This window comes from Triturus cristatus, chromosome 9, assembly GCF_964204655.1.
Source record: "Triturus cristatus chromosome 9, aTriCri1.1, whole genome shotgun sequence".
Taxonomy (NCBI): domain Eukaryota; kingdom Metazoa; phylum Chordata; class Amphibia; order Caudata; family Salamandridae; genus Triturus; species Triturus cristatus.
Genome location: NC_140592.1, coordinates 353,762,156 through 353,782,237, shown reverse-complemented (window position 1 = coordinate 353,782,237; position 20,082 = coordinate 353,762,156). Strand labels below are relative to the sequence as shown.

General features: G+C 43.5%; 1 protein-coding gene across 3 annotated transcripts in view; it reads left to right on the top strand.

Annotated features, from left to right (window-relative positions):
- Nucleotides 1–20,082, top strand: part of DOCK3 (dedicator of cytokinesis 3) — a 1,365,978-nt gene that overhangs the window by 1,129,259 nt on the left and 216,637 nt on the right. For all 3 annotated transcript variants that reach the window (XM_085625129.1, XM_085625128.1, XM_085625127.1), the window contains exon 27: nucleotides 14,750–14,848. In XM_085625129.1, the coding sequence (XP_085481255.1) occupies nucleotides 14,750–14,848 (99 nt within the window). The remainder of the gene's footprint in view (nucleotides 1–14,749; nucleotides 14,849–20,082) is intronic.

The window sequence follows — 20,082 nt, the reverse complement described above, 5'->3', positions numbered from 1 at the left end:
TGAGAACTTGGATGATGTCCTCCAGCCCCTTTCCCATCGGTATTAAAAATGGGCTGCGCTGCTGTCATGATGTTTGCATCCCAACTAACCCTCTCTTCACTTTCTGGACACAAATGTAATGGGCGATTTAAACTGTCCACTTGGTCAGATAAATGAGAGGAGTCCATTATACCATTTAATGAATTAGGGACTATCTCTAATTCACTGTTTGTGATATCCATTTACCCTGGATCTCTCAAATTTGGGGCCAGTCAGTCTATATCTCCCAATCCACTTAGGTCTTCATACCGGTTTGTGTGATACCAAGGAGGATACATAGAATATTGGTTATCTTATCTAGATCTTTCCTTTTCTACAACAAACCATGGAGGTCTAAGTGGCTGGTAAAAGAAACCCAGCGGTAAGAAAGAAACCCCCCTTGAACATGCGGACCAGCTGTTTGTCCTTTCTAGGATTGTCTTAACTAGGCGTGGAGATCTAAAGGTCAGTACTATACAGTCACCTGAAAATTTCTTAGTGGATTTCGCCACCCACCTAATCCGATGGACCATTTTGAATTCCACAAACAACGCTTCATCAATCCCCGTCCTTTCCCTCAGGAAGTGTAGTGACGTGTTCCTCAATGCCGACCAATGCTCTGATTCACCGGGTGGCAGTGGGGGAACATTAGCTAGTATTACGGTGTAGGGAGTTGCTTCAGGTGGTAAATGTAAGTTAGTATGAAGGACACCTGGAGTTCTTTGATCAGACAACCTACCTTCTCTAGTACTTGGGGTCAGAGGTCTCTCGCTATTAATGTGAGAGACACTTGGAACATGTGTAATCTGGGCATGCATGGGAGTTGTATCTTTTACCTGGGAAGGGTTTTCTCAATATTCAAAATTTGTCCTACTGCCCTTGAGCTTAATAGGTCAATCTGGTTTTTACTTCTATCACAGGGTTTCTGTTGGTCCATAGTCCTTTTCTTAACAGTGCACTCAGCCCCATTACTTTTTGCAGTATTTTGGCAACAGCTTACCACCGGTTTTTCAAGATTCAATCATCTAACCTCAATGTCGGTTAGCCTTTGTATCAGTGGGTCTAAAAGAGCCGCGACCGTGGTTTCCAATTTTTTCCAAAAAACAACCTCAGTTGGTGATACGCTCCCCAAGGCCATTTCAACACACGCTTGAGTAAGTGCCAGATTATGCTCTTTATCGTTGGGTTTATTCTTGCGCCCTGGGAGCTGGGGCAAAAGAAAATTTTGTTTATTCACGGTTTGTCCCTTTCTTTTCTTAAGGGGTGGTGCAAGACTATTCACATGATTAGTTTTAGCTTTAGCTGTAGCTTTTTGACCCTGTGTGACAATGTTAGGCCTGTTTGAGTTTTCGGAATTATCAAAATTATCACATATATCAGAAGCATCAATAATTTCAGAGTCTGTGGCAGTTAAATGCATTCCATTATTTCGTGATACATTCACTTCCAGGTTCGGTTGGGGAACTGGGTCAATAATGGAAATAATAGGGGCTGTTCTATTGTTGGTATTTTGAGTATTTTGAGGCTCCAAAGACAGTCTCCGCTCTGTGAGTTCGATTTCATGGATGAGTGCGGATTCAGCCCTCAATAGACAAGCATCTAAAGTCCCCACTACACCCTGCACATTTCCACACTTAGGCCTACTCATAATACCCAAACCCAAAACAAAGCAAGGCTACAGGGGGTTGTATTAATATCGCAAAGCGTTCAGCATTCATTGAGTCCAAATCCATTAATAGATGTCAATAACGTGGCCCAGCCTGGCCTCCTTCGGCCTCTGATGGGGGCAGACGGGCCCGCCCTTGGCCCGGGCCACGCTGCGGGAGCCCGCGCTGAGTTTTAAAGCGCCCCCCGGTGCTGTGATTGGCTGACGGCGGGAAAGATTCAACAAGCGGCTCCTGCTTCCGCGAAAACTGCTGCTCCTGTGGTGCGGTAATAGTGTCTCCCTTCTACAGTTAATGTTCAATTTGGGACTCATAGTGACAATAAGAATAAGATACAAATACATTAACATGGGGTTACATTGAAAGCAGTGGTCCGGGGAAAAGGCAAGACAAACACATTTCAAATAAGACCTTCTAAATGCAGTGAGTTCAACGCCCTTTTTGGCAACATCATCGGTTTCAGCAGGAAACCATGGAGGGGAAAGCTTCTTCTGTCACCTCAAAGAGAAAAAGCAAATCACAAAAGGCCGATTATAAATACCGACAAAATTAAAATTCCCTTAACGTTCAACAGTATGCCTCCAGTTTCCTTTACAAGAACAAAACAATTCCATTGAGGTTGCTTATCACAGAGGTTTAAACTACAGCAAAAGCCAAGAATTGATTTGGTCCTAAAATTAATAGATGCTATGGGGTATTATCTCACTGCTTTCTAGTTAGACGTTGAGTTGGTTAAAAGCAGTGCGGGCTTGCACTGAGTCTAAAAAGCTAAACAGGGGCGTGAGGAAGAAAAAAATCAAAAAGAGATGTTGGGTACTCTAGGAGAGTAGGATCTGCTTCACATGGGTGCCAACACTTTTTGCTGGTGTTTCACTGTTTTTCGACCTTAGTCTGGTGAAAACCCCAAACTGCTTAGGTGGTCCATTTCCCTACAGGGGATGGTTTTTACAGTGGAACATATACCTGGGAGTAACCATGCCAATGCAGATGGACTCTCTAGGTATTTCCACTTAGAACATGAAGACTCAACTGGTCAAGGTTAGTTTAATGTCCCTGCGTTTGGGGGGGGCTGTGTAGGAGAGTAGGATCTGCTTCACATGGGTACCCCCACTTTTTGCTGGTGTTTCACTGTTTTTCGACTTTAGTCTAGCTGTGGCCCTGCTAATCAGGACCACAGCCTAGCTGCTTCCTCTCTAAAATGGATTGCATGTACATTAGGTACATATCTAATTGGATTCTAGAGTGCCTTATAAGCCCCTAGTATATGGTATACTATGTACCTAGGGCATAGGTACCTCAGAGGCCTACCAGGGGCTGCAGCATGTATTATGCCACCCCTGGGAAGCACTCCAAAATGACACCACACGTTTGCTACTGCAGCCTGGGTAAGGGTATCCTTGCACCCCTTACAGTGGTATAGGTTACCTATACCCACCTATATATATATACAGGCACATATAAACCTATAAGCCACTCCTATAGCAGGCCTTGACAATCCTGAAGGCAGAGTGCTTGGTTTTGTGTGTGAGGATGCCCAAGCATGAGCTTTCGGAAATACTTCCTTATGGCTGTTCTGTGATACAGCCATACCATATACTCTTAAGTGCATTATAACCTCGCGGTAAATGCTAACTTTGGAATGCTGCATCAAAACATGTCGTGTTTGCTGTAAAATGCTTTGGAATACTACCCCCCGCCAGTTCTGGCGGTGGGGGTAGCATTCCACTCTTCTAGAGGAAGAGACATGTTCACACTGGTCAAACCCGGTAGGACTTTCCTGAGCCCTGGCATCACAAAATGGATGCCTCTGCCACAGACACGGGTCTGGCCTCCTGCTGCTGACCGAAAGTCCGGCAGGGGAGGCCTGGACAATAGGTTTCCTGTCGAAGGGAGGTGTAACCACCTCCCCAGACAGGCAGATGTGTATTGGGGCTGGGTGGGAGCACTCTATGGTGCTTTGAAGTCCTGCACTGGGGGCACACTTGGTGTCCCTGTGCATAGTCCAGTTCAAACCGGTTGCAGGGGCTACCTGCCCCTGCTCTGGCGTGAAACTGGACAAAGGAAATGGGTGTAACCACCCCTCTTTCCAAGCCCACCCATAGGTGGGGCCTTAGAGTTAGTCCATCCCCTAAACTTGGTATAAGTATAGGAGTCCAGTCCCTAGGACTTTAGATTACCCTGGACGAAACTCTGCAACATATATCCTGGACCTTCAACGTTTTATCCTGACTAGAAGACTGAAGAAATCTCCCTTGGGGTCAAGGAGTGACTCCCCTGCTTGGCAGGCACCAAAGAAGCAACTGACCGGTCTACATCGCTGAAGCTCCCGCCGGACGCCGAAGTCTTTGCATCACCAGAGGTGGATTTCCAGACTTCCCCGAGGCTATCCTGAGTCCACAGCAAAGCTAAGGCCCGTGACTATCGTGGGTGATGTGGAACTGTGACCCCTGGACACCATGAACTTTTGCAGCAACACTATCTTTCTAGACCTCCTCGAAGTTGTGCTTTGGGCTCCGAGTAGCCCCAGCCTTGAGCACCTTCTGCACCGAAGATTGTAGGCCTCCACTCCACGAGTGACCCGTGGGCCAGCTTCAAGTGCGACCGCTCGAGGCTCCTTCGCGATCAGTAGCTCATTGGCTATCAGGTCCCCACGAAGGCAACTCCTTTTCTAATTGGGCTTTCCTGGTTGCTCCAGATGTGCCCTGACTTACCCTCGCTGGGTGAGTTCCTCAGACCTTGCTGGTCTGCACTGCAGTCCTTTCTCTGAATTCCAGTGACTTGCGGTTGCCAAGGCTTGTTGGGTCCAATCTGGTCGCCAATGCCGCAGCACTTGACAGACTTCGTGGGACAGCTCGCATCCAGCTCGTGGACTTCGTCGACGCCTCCTGGACCTCGTGGCTGAAGAGTGAAAACACCCATCAACTCACCTGAGGCACCCGACATCTGTGGGCATTGGTCCATCCTGCCCTTGGTCACTGGCTAGTGACCCAGACTCTGTCCCCTCTGCTTTCAGGTTCCTTCCATCCTAGATCCAGGCTTGGATCGCTTCGGACACTTCTCCTCTTCACGGCAGCAGCAGTTCCTTGCAGGCTTCCATTGCAATCGACGACACGACCTGACACCAAAAGACACCTATGCACCCGGCTTCCCTGGGTGAGGTAAATCGAGTACTCCGGTGCTCCCGTGGTTGCTTGCCCTAGAACTTCTTAAGTCCAAAAGGGTTTGGTCCTGACTCGATTAGAAGTGTCCCTAATCTTTAAATTTTCAACTGCGACATTGCCCGTAGAAGATAACGGGAACCCGCGGTTGTGTTTACACACTGCATACAGTCTCCGTGGGTCCCCTGTGTCACTACCTTGGGTGGTTCCTTGGGGTCCCAGCGATTCTACATGCTCTAGGCCTTGTGTCTATTCCAGTCGTGGTTCTTATACCAATTTTTGGTATATGGTTTGGTACGCCCCTAGGGCCCAAACGTGTATTTTTGCTATTACTGATAATTGCTAACTTGTAAACAAAGTACTTCGAACTCCAGTCTCATAAAGAGACTAGAGGGGTGTGTTTTAACCTAAATACAGATATTTTGAATATATACCTGGTGTGGTTGTCCTTTCATTTGATCATTCAAGAGACTATAGACTGGTAAAACAAGCTGCTTTACATTCCTTCAAGACTTAGCCTGAAGGCTGCTCTCCATAGCTACCACTAGGATAGCTTTCAATAAAGGTTGTCTTTAACCATTCACCATAAGGGGTTGTTTGGACTGATACAAGGTGCCCACTAGAACTAGTGGACAGCATATATCAGGCCACCTTCTCACAGGTACATTTTATGTATTTGTCTAGGTATTAAATAAACGCGGCACACTTAAATGAAATGAAACTATTTACCCAAACGTTTCTTGACACTTTGGGCATGTGCCATTAGACTGAGAGTCACTCTCTGTCTATTAGCGCTTCCGCTGGGTCATTCTCTCACTAGTTTTTAAGCTCCTTTAGGTCCTCCCTGAGTATCCTCTACAGTTGTTTCACCATAGCGTGCCACCTTCTCCATTTAATTGTTATCTGCAGCACCTCCCTGAGTGTTTTGTACAGTTACCCTCTCCATGTGAGTATTATCTGCAGCACCTCACAGCGTGTCCTGTACAGTTGTCGTCTCCATGTGCGTATTATCTGCAGCATCTCCCTGAGTGTCCATGTAAATATTATCTGTAGCACCCTATCTGTCTCCGATTAGTCCCTGGCATTTCCACATGTTTGACCTACTGCATTGTGCAAGGCTGCATGTGTCAAGAATGGTTCTTTTGTTATTTCATATTCTTTCCTGAGTTCTGCAAATGACCAGTAGGTTTTCCACCCATATAACTGGCCTACTCTAGTGATCATTGGCCTTGTCAGTGCTTTGCGATTTGTCAGAGTTTTAGCATTTTTAAATCTTAGTACGCTCCATAAAGGCCGTGCCAATGAGGTTTTTTGACTTTTCTAAATAGCTAGTCCTGCTCTCTGTACTAGCACTGAATATGGCTTTGTCTGAGGGATTCTACCAAATAAAACGTCAGGTAGTGAAATGTTGCCTAATTGTGTTTGTGTGTATTTCACTTCTAATTTAGCCATAGGGCTCTGGAATTCTGCTGTGCTTACAAGTAGTAGGCTTCAAATTTAAGTACGCCTAGGCCCCCGATCAGTGGCAGCAAGAGTTTTACTAGTGCCACCTTGCGCCTTCCAGGCTCCATATCAAATTGATCGATGCAGTGTTTAGGTCTTGGAAAAAGTACCTGGTTAATGTCAGCGGTATATTTGCAAAGATGTACAGCATGTAGTTAGAAGCACAATTTTCATGCAAGGAATACTCCACACACAGAGCTCTGGATTGTACTTTTTTAATCCTCAGCCTACAATCACACACTGCGCTTTCATTATGTTATAACCATTAATAACCACACCTTAACTCCTCACAGCAGATTATGTAATTCCTTGTTGAGTCCGCCCAGAACCAGAAGGGTCCTAGATCACATCGTCTCATGACACTACATCTCCCCGCTTGTTAAACAACATGAACACACAATAGTCATATCATATTTCATCAATAAGGCGTTGAGGCGCTTGCACCAGATCGAGTGGAATGAGATGGTTGAAATGCACTCTGAGGTTCTGATGATTGATCAGGACTGACAGGCAGGGTTGTCCCATTCATGATTTCAGGAGCTGGCGATCATCAAGGTAGGTGTTTAAAGACTGACTAGTCCGGTGTGAGGGACTTTCTGGGACGATGCGCTGTCACAATATGTCCTTTACACATCACAACCCTCAAATAATCGGCATGTTTTCCGCTTTTGTTTCTGCTTGACCAGGACCCAAGCACCTCCATCGAAGGCTGTTTCCTGAGCTCGTCGAAAATAATCAGCATATGTTTTCATCTGGCACTTCTGAGGAGTGTCCATGACATGAACATTATTAGCATTCAAGCATCAGTCTGCTGTTCACTTTGGCAGTTTGGTTCTGATGACTGTCCCAAATAGCAAAGTGGCAGGACTCTCACCAGTTGTGGAGTGAGGAGTTGAATAATAGGTACCAAGGACTTGACACAGGAACGGGCTTAACTTGATTCCCTCTATCGATGCTCATTGAATTAGCCGTTTCAGGGTACTCATGAATCGTTCCACAATACTATTAGCTTAGGGCCACAGAGTTGTGCTGTTTTGAGGCTTGACATTTAGTCTGACCAGAAAGTCCTTGAATTCTTTGCTATTGATCAGTCGAACATTGTCAGATTTGAGAATGACAGGGACATCCCGTTCTGCAAAGATGTCATCCAGCCATTCGATGACCTTGTCATGGGTAGTTGACATTAATTTCTCTATACTAAAGGAAAACATGAATACTTATCAATGACTACCATGAGATGATGTCCATTTTCAAAAAGCCCAAAGAAATCAACTGCAATTATTTCCTATGCATGTGCAGGAAGTCAGACATTGTCAATGGGTGTTGCATCACTTTGGGATACAGGCATTTGCAAAGATGGCACTCTTTTAGTTCCCTCTCCAGTCGCTAATCTAGACGCTGGAACTACACTCGGTCTTCTAAGGGATTTTTTAGTGGCTACAATGCCACGATATCCTTCATGGGCTAGTTCAGTGATTTGCTGTCTTAGGCTCTCAGGTATGACGATTTGTGAGCCTCTTAATACAACACCTTAATTTCTAACGGACAGTTCATCCAATAAATTTTTGAATTTTTGAATTCAGCTTCATCATCAAAAGGTTGAGCATGCTTCTTTCACGATCAAGTTGAAATGAGGATAAGATAAACATGTTCCTATCACCATTAGTAGCAGCAATGGCCTGCTTGATTGATAGGGCTGCTCGCTTGCTGGACCTCTCAATGAAGCTAATGTACTCCTCTAGTGTTTTTGATGGTGAACTGTGCTGTTGTAACTGTACTCGTGAAAAGTAACTGTACTTGTGAAAAGTAATCAGCCGGGTTCTGATCTTTACCCAGCTTGTGTATATTTGTATAGCAATACTCTTGCAGTTGCAATCCTCTCAATGCGAGGGGGCATCTTGGCTTTCATGTTGACTTTCGCATTTCCCCAAAAATTGAGAGCAGCACTTTGTGATCTATAATGATAGTGAAACGCCTTCCATATAGAAACACATAAAATATTTTCAGGCCAACAATACATCCAGATTCTGGTTCAGAATAGGCATGTTCTGTGGCAGACAGACTTCCTCTGGTATAGGCCACAATGTGTCTACTTGAGCATTCGGCTACCATTGTGATCAGCAAGGATTGCCCCCACCATCACCGGGCTCGCATCAACTGTAATCTCAGCATGAAACTTGGGGTCAGAATAGGCCATCTCAGTTGCATTTTCAATTTCATATTTTATTCTTTTGAATCTTTGATCACACTCAGCAGACATCTCATTTTGTCAAGTCTCTCAATGGGGCATTCAGAGTAGCAAAGTCACAAATGTACCTTGAGCAATAACTGCCCATGCCTAAGAAGGATTGCAGCATGGTGACGTATTTGGGGGGGGGGGGGCAGGGTATCTGCCAGTGCTCACACTTTGTCTGGGTCAGAAGCCATTCCACCATTGGAGAATATGTGGCCAAAAGGTTTAGCTTGGTCTTATAAAACTCACACTTTTCTACATTTAGAGTGAGACCTGCATCAGCAAATATCTGGCTCACTTGCGTAAGAGCCTTGTCATGCTCCTTTTTTTGTCCCAAATACCAGTATGTAATCACTGTAATTAAAAGCATGTGACAGGTTGAATTATTTGTTGCATAACATCCTGAAGTATTTCTGCAGCTGACGACACTCCAAAACGTAACCTCCTGTATCTGAACCAACCAACATGAGTTGGAAAAATAGTAATGTAGTTGCAGGTTTCTTCCAACACAAGTTGATAGCATCCCTTGTTCAGGTCAACACAGGAAAAGACTTTGACCCCATTCAGTTGCATGATCATGTCTGCCATGTGTGGACCAGAATGTCTTTCTCTCTCTTGATTGCTCTGCTGGCCTGCAACATATCAACACAGATGCGCACTGCACCACCACTGTCCATTTTGGGTACCATCACTCTGGGCAAACATGGTGGAGAACTGGTGGAGCACTCAATGATGTCATGCTTCAACAGAGTTGCTAGTTCTTTCTTAACATCTCCTTTCAAGTGGAAAGCAACTCAGCTTTGTCACTGGGTAACAGGGCAAATGTCCTCATTGATGTGAAGTCGCACCTTCATTGTCTTGAGCCTGCCTAGGACATGAAATATGACAGAAACTGACCCAGAACCTCAGATTGAGTGTGGAGGTTGTAATCAATAGATATCAGTCCCATGTCAGCAGCGGTGCAAACCTGAGTAGGCATGCACTGGACAAGGTTCCAACATGAATTGGCGCTTGTACGGATACTGTTTTGTCTTTCACTGTCACCATGAATGATCCAAAGGTTTAGATGCAGCCCACATGTATACTTTCATGTTTGACTAGTTGAGGCATGGCACGGTGATAGGCTGTTAACTCTTCAACCGGCATGATGTTAATTGACGCACCACTGTCTATGATAAAGTTTATGGGACAACCATTGTCCTTTATTGTAATCTTGGGGCAATGTACTAATGAAGTCTGTTGTTCATGTGGTGGTTTGCCTTTGTCTTTTGTTCTTCCTTGCAAGCAGCCAAATCTACATGTGCCTGACACTACATCAATGTACCTGCCTGTCTTCTTCAATGGAAATGTGCTGTCTAGCGCCAACGCTATGCATGGGTGCCTTAATTGTGAGCAGGATGGTTTCTGTGCAGGAAGGCACATCTTCTTGCATAAAAACAATCCTATGAGGCAATTTCCACTTTGTAAGTGTCCTGCAGAATGCAGCACACATAGAAAGAGGGAAAAACGAGGACTAATAAATCCGGTAGCGGGGCGTACAATTCTGAGGCATTCCCAGGTCTACTACTCTTGGAAATCTGGGAATTCGTCAGAAAACATGGGTGGATGAGTGGGAACACACACGTTGAGTTACACTAAAATTACTAATCCACGCAGGGTGGCCTTGCATGGCTTGATAATCTCATTTTAGATTTTGTGCTGCCCTGCATCGCCTTGCGTGGCGCAGGGCAGGGGAACAACCTTTACATCGCGGTCATTAGACTGCGATACCTTTACAACGAGGTTGTTACAACGGCTGCATTGTTACAACGTGATGCCATTACTACGCAAGTCATTACATTGACTTGCAGTAGATGGCGCTCTAACATAAGGAATAGCATAATTTACTATTCCAACACCTTCCCTACTGATGCGTAGGCTGGAGTTGGAATAGTAAATTATACATTCCTAATGTTACAGCGCCATCTACTGCAAGTCGATGTAATGACTTGCGTAGTAATGGCATCGCGTTGTAACAACGCGGTCATTGTAACGAACGCGTTGTTACCTACCACGTAGTAAAAGCATGCGTTGTAACATGCTATATTTGCATGGCAGCGCAAAACCTATAAAAAATATGCCCCTAAATGTTTGTCTTCTAACAGTAGGCCAGCCTTCGCCTCCACACCTCATAAATACCATATCAAGTAGAGGCAAAAGAACCTGAGGCCCTGATTATAATGACCTGAGTTGGTTGCCATAATTATCGCATATGATAAAAGTCCAGCAGTGAGGTTTTTGGAATTTATTGCATTTATTAATTATCACAAATGTTTGGGGAATAACATGCAGACTTTGGTGTGCACCCTGAATATCAACCCCAAAATATTGATGCAACATAGTATTGAGGATAAAATGTTGAGAAAAAAAATATTGAGATGTAAATAAGTGTAGATTTTCTATACCAAACTCCACATATATGTACCTACACAGTACATACATCTTTAAGGTACATAGATGAGGAGTTAAGAATAGTAAATCTATATTTTCCCATATGCACTTTCAATATGCTGTCTCGATATTCTGCCCTCTGTATTCTTGTACCACAATATTCTTGGGATCAATATTCATTAGTACAGTTTAAGACGTTGATGCTTACTGTATCTTAATCTGCATGTTACATTCAGCACCAAAGTTTCCCTTTTTAAATTCTGGTTTGACCTGCTGAAATTTAACAAAGGGTGATTTAATTAGCATACAACTCGGAATTCCGACTAATGCACAAAGAGGTTTATGCAAGGGTCTGAAAACTCCACCATCTCTTAATCTGGGCCTAAATTTGATCCATATTGCACCACCAGTTACTGCTGTCTTTGTTTCTCCTATTGAAATCCATTTCCAGATCCATTGCTGTTTTCTACTCACCTGGTTTTTATTCAATTACAGCACAAGCACTTTTCAAATGTAGCTCGGCTTTGCTTAAATCAGTTTTATTCGATGAACTTGAATATTATGCTGCAATTTATTACTCTAATTTGACTTTTTTAATCAACCAGTTAAAAATCCTTAAAGCTGTATTGTACTTACCCCAGTAAAACTACTATGTCATGATCCTGTAATCCACTGGTTTCAGCGTTGGACTGGCCTGTAGAGCAATCAGGCAGTGCCTGGTAGGCTGGGCTGACAGATCAGTGCGTGGGCTTTTTTTTAGCAGTTCTAGCCAGTCTTATGACCAGTTGGGGTGTTTTTTTCCTGTTGATTTCAGTGATATTATCACTTATTAGGTCTCTGCTCTAGACAGCACATGCGCTGTCTTGAAGAGATATGTTGTATATATTTTGTGGGCTTGAACCCGTCCACAGGCTTCCCATTTGCTTGCTCCATTGTCTCTCTCCTATTCTTTCTCTCCATTTGTCTATCGCATGCATGCGTCATACCTCGTTCTGTGTTTAGCCCTCTACGAGAGCATGGACCAATTACTACTATCCATTCACAGCTCCCATTTCAGCAACTGTTTTGCAGACTACCCCTTTCTTTGTTAAAGAGCACTTAACATGAGTACTTTTGTTTTCACTCGCTCCAAGCTCTGTTTCTGTAAACAGGCCTGTAAATTTTCTTCTTATCCCGCCACATTTGCTATGCATTCAAATACTGAGGACAAATGTCAGACGCTGTTTTCCGAGGGCGCCTGCTTACTTTTCTTTCTCTGACTTCAAAGTGAGAGGATTTGCGGCCCTTCGAAGTTGTTTTCTATTATTTGTTTTGTTTAATCTGGCATTTTAAAGCGGTCCCACCGTCTTTCACCATTTACGTTTTACTTACATGGTTGAATATGCTTAAATGCTCTTATAAATGACGGGTACTGCCGTATAACAAGACTTTGAAAGTAGACTCACCAGCCTCATTTTCTTGCATTTACACTTCAAAATGAAATATGGGTCCTGTTGGTGAATTTTTTGAGACACTCTTTTGAGATTGTCTTATACGCTTACATTCTTTGATGAATGATGAAAACTGTTGCGGACTCGCCGGTCTTGTTTCCATGAGTTTATATATGCTTAAACTGAAACCTGCGTCCTATGAAATTTGATCACGGTATATACTTATTAGAGACCAATTAATTTTTCAGTTTCTTTTAACCAGTTATGTGTACCCGTACTTAGTTGTGTTTTAGCTTCACATGTCACTACATTTCTCTATATTTTGGTAATATGTTCACGGACTGACTCATATCGGCGCAAGTTGTGTTGCTTGACCTGCTCATGCTGTCTTGCTTGTCCCAGCCTTGCTGCCAGAAACACATGCACTAGGACATGGCTTTGCTGCTATACAACATGGTTAAAAGACATTGACAACACCAACAATTCTGCCACTGCTGAGACCTACTGGCTTTGCCAATGCTTGTTTAGCTCTTTGCTTCCCTAATGGGGACCACTTCTTTTTTGGTACCCGGGCCTATTTTTTGTCCCAGTCCAGCCCTGGCTGGTTTCAATATATTTTATAATCTTCCTCCTTCAACATGAAACATTTACCGCTGCTCGTAAATGGATGCTCAGATATTTATTGCTTTCACTGAAGCTCAAAACTTTATTAGAAATTGTCTACATCTATCTTTCTTCAGTAGTAAGAAAACCCTTCCATGTCTATTTAATAATTTGATTACTATTTGTAATGGGAAAACAGGGTTGATCTCATGTTATTCCTTGGAAATATATATCATCTGCATTTTTTCACCATTTCGACCTTGAGGCACACATTCTTCTATAAATGGCCTATTTTGTTGTTTTATCCAGCAGCCTTTCGCTTTCACCATCATCTTCTGTTGGGACTTCTTGGCAAGATCTAGATGAACAATTTGGCTCTCCAGTCTCATCGCTGCAACACAGATTTCACCATCAGCTTCACAATTCCAACCCTGTTCTTCCTTCCTTTGTTTGCTGGCATACCTACAAATATTTGGTATTTTTTCTATAGCAATTGAACCATTCCTTTACTGTGGCTGTTCTCGTAAATTAAGCTTTTTTCAAATAAGCTCTGTGTTGTCCTGCTGCTCTAATTACTGGTGAATTAAAAATACTTACTTCACGTGCTCTAAATCTCTGTTGCTTTTTTCCGAAATTACTTAAATTTAGCTGCCTTGCGTGCAGGAATAAAGGTCCCGTTTGGCATCTCTGTTTTTTGGCCATGCATATTTTTGTCACTGTCAGATAGTCATGCTTTTAGAAACTGGAGCCTCAACAGGACAGATGCTAAAGATATTTCCTAAGAGTAGTTTTTGGTGTTTGATGAGCCTAGGAAATAAATCATCGATGCAGAGTTGATTTTTCTTGGTAGAATATCATGGTTGTGTGATACGTTGATATGACTTAGCATGGAAATCATTGAGCTATGGCAAGTGATAACCATTGTGATGCCCATGTTGCTGCTTGCTATCACTTTGGACTGAAAATAAAGGGGTTTAGCCAATCGCACTACTGAAATGCTAAAAGTAATTTTAGTAGCTGGGGTTACTCCCCACAAGAAATTGATGCATGACACCAGTCCAAGATTCATATGAAAGTACCTAGACACATGAATAAGACAGATAGAACCAGCTAAGCAGACTATATCATATGAAATACCATAAAAGGACCTGCACAGCTGTTCAAAGCTACTAATGTACTGAAAACCATAAAACTGTCCATCGGTCTTCCTATACTTCATCATTCTACGTGTTGCATCCCATAACACGATAACGCAACTTGGTGGTCATCACGCATGACATGAAAACTCTTTCCACATAGGATCAAAACAAAGACACTTTCCTTCCAATCAAAAACCCTACATGGTTTAGCATGCAACTCATGTAGGCAATTGCTTAAACGCCCCTGGGGTAGTAAGCTCCATATAAATGCTGCAATACAATGCAATACAGAATATGTATCCTTACTAAAGTGTGAGACTCAAGTGTGCATGTGCAGCTGTGCGGTATATAACGTGCTTAAGTGAAGGATGAGCTACGGTCTTTCTCGTTGAAGAAGATTATATGTGAGTTAAGCATAGACTATTAAGAAATTGTTAGTTTATGCATGGTAATGACTCCTCATTAAACACTAAGCCATTTCAGACGCATTGATTTCCCAAATACCAATTGTTATTTAGTGTTCTCTTTATAGCTGAGCAGTCTGGACACTATTCTTCCTTTTTTGTTTCAGGGGGAGTATGTATCATGCCTCCTGTCATTGCTCCGCCTGATGGCAGACACTCATTTTCAACATTTACTGGAAAACTTCCAGAGCAAGGAAGAACTAAAGGTAGGATGGAGCGCATTTATGGAGGTATATATTTCTGCTGATAATCCTGTGATCATTCGAAAGCCAATTTGTAATTATTGTGTTGATTCAACAGACAGTGCCTTTTGATATTGTACATTCAAAGTGGTTAGTAAGTTTATCCACTTTAGCAAGGGGGCTGGCAACTCTGTATACAACATTTAAAATATTCTAAGGTTAGGGGAGAAAGCATACAGGGCCCCTGAATAAAGTTTTGCCAATAATTGGTGATTGAAACTTCCGTTTCAATTCAAATTTGAATTGCATTAACATCTGAGACTATTTCTTTTTTTGGGTTGTTTCCATTTTTATCTTATTTTTAAACGTTTCAGATAGTGTATTCTGAGTCAAATCGTCCCAACTTCAAGATTTAATTTGTGAGAGGCAGCCCCGTTCTGATAAACCTAACAAAGTATGCCCGAGTCAATTAGCTCCCTTCAATAGTTGTGGTGATGTATGAACATACATTTTAAGGCCAGTTGAAGCAATTGAATGACATTGGTCCAACTCCTCAAGATATCAAGATTGTCTATTTTTAAAGTCCATCTTGAACAAGAGTCACCTAGTGTTAGGTATGCTTTTTTACTCATAACAGCTAAATGTCACAGTGACAGGACCGGTTCTCCATCAAGCTACTATTTATCTGCTGACTTTATCCTTAGTAGAATTTGTATGGCCCAGGCTTCAAGATCAAAAGACTTGACCTGAGATACCAGGAAAAAGATTAACACTTTTTGAGGTTTGTGATATCTGGAAGTAAGTACAAGTATCATACTGGAGATGCATATTATTCAGTGTTAAGACAAATTCCTCAAAAACGTTGTTCGCATTTCAGACAAATCCATTCATCATCACAAAGCCAAGTAGTTGATTAGTTTGTAGTAAGGGTGTTAGGTCCATGCTGAATTTGCTTAAAGAATTGAGTAATATTAACATGTGGGGCCGTATTACACATCCTGAACGTTTTCCTGGTTAGTGCTGGGAGCACCTTTTCAAAAGGTGCACCCAGCGCTAACCAGGAAAATGCGCTGCATTATAGTGAATGCTTTGATCCCAGGGAAGCCGCTAACTTGCAGCACATTCAGGTGAAAAATGGAGCGGCTGCTTTGTAGCCGATCCATGTTTCACTGTGCAGACGGCAACCTGCCTGCGCTTTGAAGGGGAATTAGGGATCCCCTTGCTGGCAAGTGAGAGACTGCACCCGCCTGCAAAACGGGATATCTGGGGGGGGGGGGTCCATGGAACCCCATTTCCCCCTCCAGAGGGCTGCCTGCCATCAGGGGGTGCACTGACAGTGCCTGGCAGCTTCTTTGCCTCTGCGCCCACGTCTGTAAAGTGGCATGGGTGCAGAGGCAAAGGGCTAGTCGTACCGGAGTCTCCTGTATTTAAGTAGGATGGCTCAGCGGACGCAAAGCGGTAGTGCAGGCAAGTAGCATCGGTACTTGCCAGACCTGACTTAACACTAATTTTAGCTGCTATTTTAATCTTATTCCAAGGTGTGTGTTATACTTTTAAAACCTTTCTGTTTTATTGTTCCTGATCTTTTTTTAATACTTTACTGTTTGCTCAGACCCACCTAGTCAGCGCTTCTTTCGGCCACCTTCCGCTCGCTCTCCGTTCCACTGCGGCTTTTCTCCCATTTGAGTGGAGAGAGCGAGTGAGTCAACTGCAGCCCTTCCTGCTTCTGTTTGAGGTGGGTTGTCGGGCTAGTCGTCCTGAAGACTCCTGTATTTAAGTAGGATGACTACCCAGATGCGCAGCGGGTGTGCCAAAGGCAAACCTGTCTGCGCCCGTCCGCACCCAACCGTCGCCAGGAACAAGGACCCCTGCCCCTTGTGCCCCAACCTCCCCTCAGCTACTATAAAAAAGGGTTACACAGCCTGCTTATGCCGCCAATACATGCTACAGAGCCATTCCCTTCCTAAATCTTGAGGGACCGTTCACATGCATACATTGCCACTTTCAAAGCCTTAAAGAGGATCAGGTGCCCATGAACGAATGTGCTCATCACAATGTCCTCGACAAGGCCTGGTCAGCAGTAGCCACTCCCTTAGCTCCTGCAACCCATAGCTCCACTCATAATTGGAGAGGTGTGTTAGCCAACGTTAGATCATTGCCTAAACATGCCACTGATCTATGGAATCTAATGAACCCTGAATACCCGGATTTAGGTTTCCTCACAGAGAAAATTATCGTATTTTAAAATTGGACAGGAAGAGTAAAGTGGGTGGAGGCATTGCCATCGTGTACAAGAAGTGTTAAATGTCTCCATCATTGACTCTGCCTTAGATGATAATATAGAAATGTGTATTTCTAAAATTAAAAGCAGTTCACGGGATTGTTGGAAGGGTGTGCTTATTTACCGTCCTCCAGGCCCACTCAAGGACTTTACTATAAAGATGATGGGAAAAAATGCTCCTCATACTATCTCTTCTAAGGAATTATTGGTGCTTTTGGACTTTAATATTCACAGTGAAGATAGCGCAAATATCAATTGTGCTCACTTCCTTGCAGACATGGCCTCCTTAGGATTGATAAACATCAATGATGGCCCTACTCATTCAGCCGGGCATACCCTGGACATTATTTTTCTCAACTCACCCCCTATTTTTGCAGAACCCCCCTGCCCAGTGATCTGGTTGGATCATTCTTTGGTTAGTTTTCGGATTACAGGCACCCAACCCACCTGCACCCCTACTAATCCTACTTGTAATCCTAGAAGACAAAGGCACAACATTACGCAAGACTCTTTTATGGAAAATGTTATACCCCCCACATTCGAAGCACCTGGGGATACTAACACAAAGTTAAATATATTTCAAGAGGCCATAAAATCCGTCACAGACATTCTCCCACCGTTAAAACTACAGCACGTCATTCCCCAAAGAAAGTTTGCAGCTTGGTACACTTCTGAGCTTCGTAGGGAAAAGGCTAACTGCAAAAAATTGGAAAAGACATGGCTTAAATCGCAAACTGTAAGGAGAAAATAATTTATAAATCTGCCTTAGCACTATACCACAAGAGCACGGAAAGCCCATATTACCTCTAGGTTAAACCAAGCAGGCAACTCTACTAAATAAATCTATGAAGTCCTCAATTCCCTCACCAATCCCATTGCCTGTATCAGTCAGATCCCCCCTCTTAAGTATTATGTGATAACATTGGCAATCATTTTGAGGACAAAATTGACAAAATATGATACATTTCCTAGAGACTCTGAATCATCAGACATTACTGCCCTATTGTCCACATCTCTGAGGGAGAATGGAAGCATGCTTCGAGAGTTTCCCTGCTTTGCAGGTATCAAAAGTGGAAGAGATGTTGAAAACAACCAAATCCGGTTCACCCCTCGATGTCATGCCAGCCAATTTGTTTGCCTTATTAGCTACGCAGCTAGCCCCCTCCATTTCTACCGTACTAAATGCTTCTTTGAGTGAAGGGAAGCTTCCTCACGTATGGAAAATGGCACAAGTGCTTCCAATCTGTAAGAAAGCACATGTACCCGCAACGGACCTGGCAAACTACCGCCCTGTTTAATTTCTTCCACTTATGAGTAAACATTTGGAAGGATATATCAATAGTAAGCTCATGGAGTACATAGAATCCCAAGGCTGCCTCGAACCCTCACAATATAGTTTCAGACCTAATCACTCTACTAAAACCACCATTATAGGTGTTACAGACTACATTACATTTGCCTTGGACAACAATAAGGCTGTGCTGTTAGTGCTTCTGGACTTTTCCGCAGCTTTTGATACTGTCTCTCACCACAAGCTGCTCCAAAGATTGAATGAGAATGGAATCCATGGACTGGCGCTAAAATGGATTGCGAGCTTTCTGGACCAGCGCACTCACGCGGTTAACCTGGGTCCTTTCCGCTCCCGCATTATGAAGCTCACGAAGGGGGTACCACAGGGCTCTTGTCTCATCCCTACCCTTTTTAATGTGTTTATGACCCCTCTTACAAAGATCATTAGCGATCATGGGTTCACTCCATTCTATTATGCAGATAACACACAACTTATTTTATCATTTGATAACAATGCGGCTCCAACCAAATCTCTCTTTGCTGATGGTATGCTGGCAATTTCTAGCTGGATGACAGAAAACTTCCTCCAGCTAAACGCTGATAAAACTGAAATTTTATTATTCAGCGATGCTCAAACTTTATGGTGCCCCAAAAATAATGGCAAAAAACCTGGGGGTCCGTCTGGACCATGCTCTCACTATGAGAGACCAAGTAATGGCTACTGCAGGTACTTGCTTCTACATGTTGAGCCTCCTTCGTAGGGTGTTCCATTTTCTTCCTTTATCTGTCCACAGGACCCTGATTCAAGCCTTGGTAATCAGTTGCCACGACTAATGTAATGCCCTTCTTGCAGCTGCAAGTGCATCCTTACTGAATAGACTGCAGGTGGTTCAGAACACGGCTGCCCACCTGGCACCTAATATGCTGCCTAGAACATCCTCCCTCTCTTTGCTCAGAAATCTTCTCTGGCTTGCCATCCGCCAAAGAATCAAATTCAAAATGTATTGTCTAGTCCATAAAACTCTCAATGGCAAAGGCCCTGCCTATCTTGCGGACAAATTTAAGCATTATCAGCCTGGCAGATCTCTTCGCTCAAGGGAAAAAGCTCTTCTTGTGATTCCACGTTACATAAAACTTAGCGCTGGGGGCAAAGCTTTCTCATACCTCACCCCAAGGTACTGGAATTCTCTCCCTGTACATCTGCGTACGAGCCCGTATCTCCTTCGTTTCCGGAAACTCCTGAAAACAGAACTCTCCAGTAACAGATCTTCCATGCCTTGTATACCCGTGGAGATACCCCTTTGGGGGCAATTTCGGTGCTCTATAAATTCCATCATTCATTCATTAATTCATTCAAAATCCCATCATGCATTCCGTCATTGTATGGGGCCATTCCCTCATGCAAATGAGGGACCGCCGTGTGATTATTTGCTCCCATTTTCTCTTTGCAGCATCCAGGATCCCAATCTTTAAAAAAAAAGATTGAAGACACTCCTTTTCATCTAATCAGTCCCTCATCGCTCCTCAAGGTTCATACCGGGACACTCCTTGAGTATCTGTGCATAAATAACATAACATTATAGCGCTCGCGCTTTATGTGCACCAGCTCTACTGGTATTACAGAAGTGGACGCAAAAGCATCTAAATCCCCTTGTGTAATACCAAAGAGCCCTGGGGGTACTTTGTT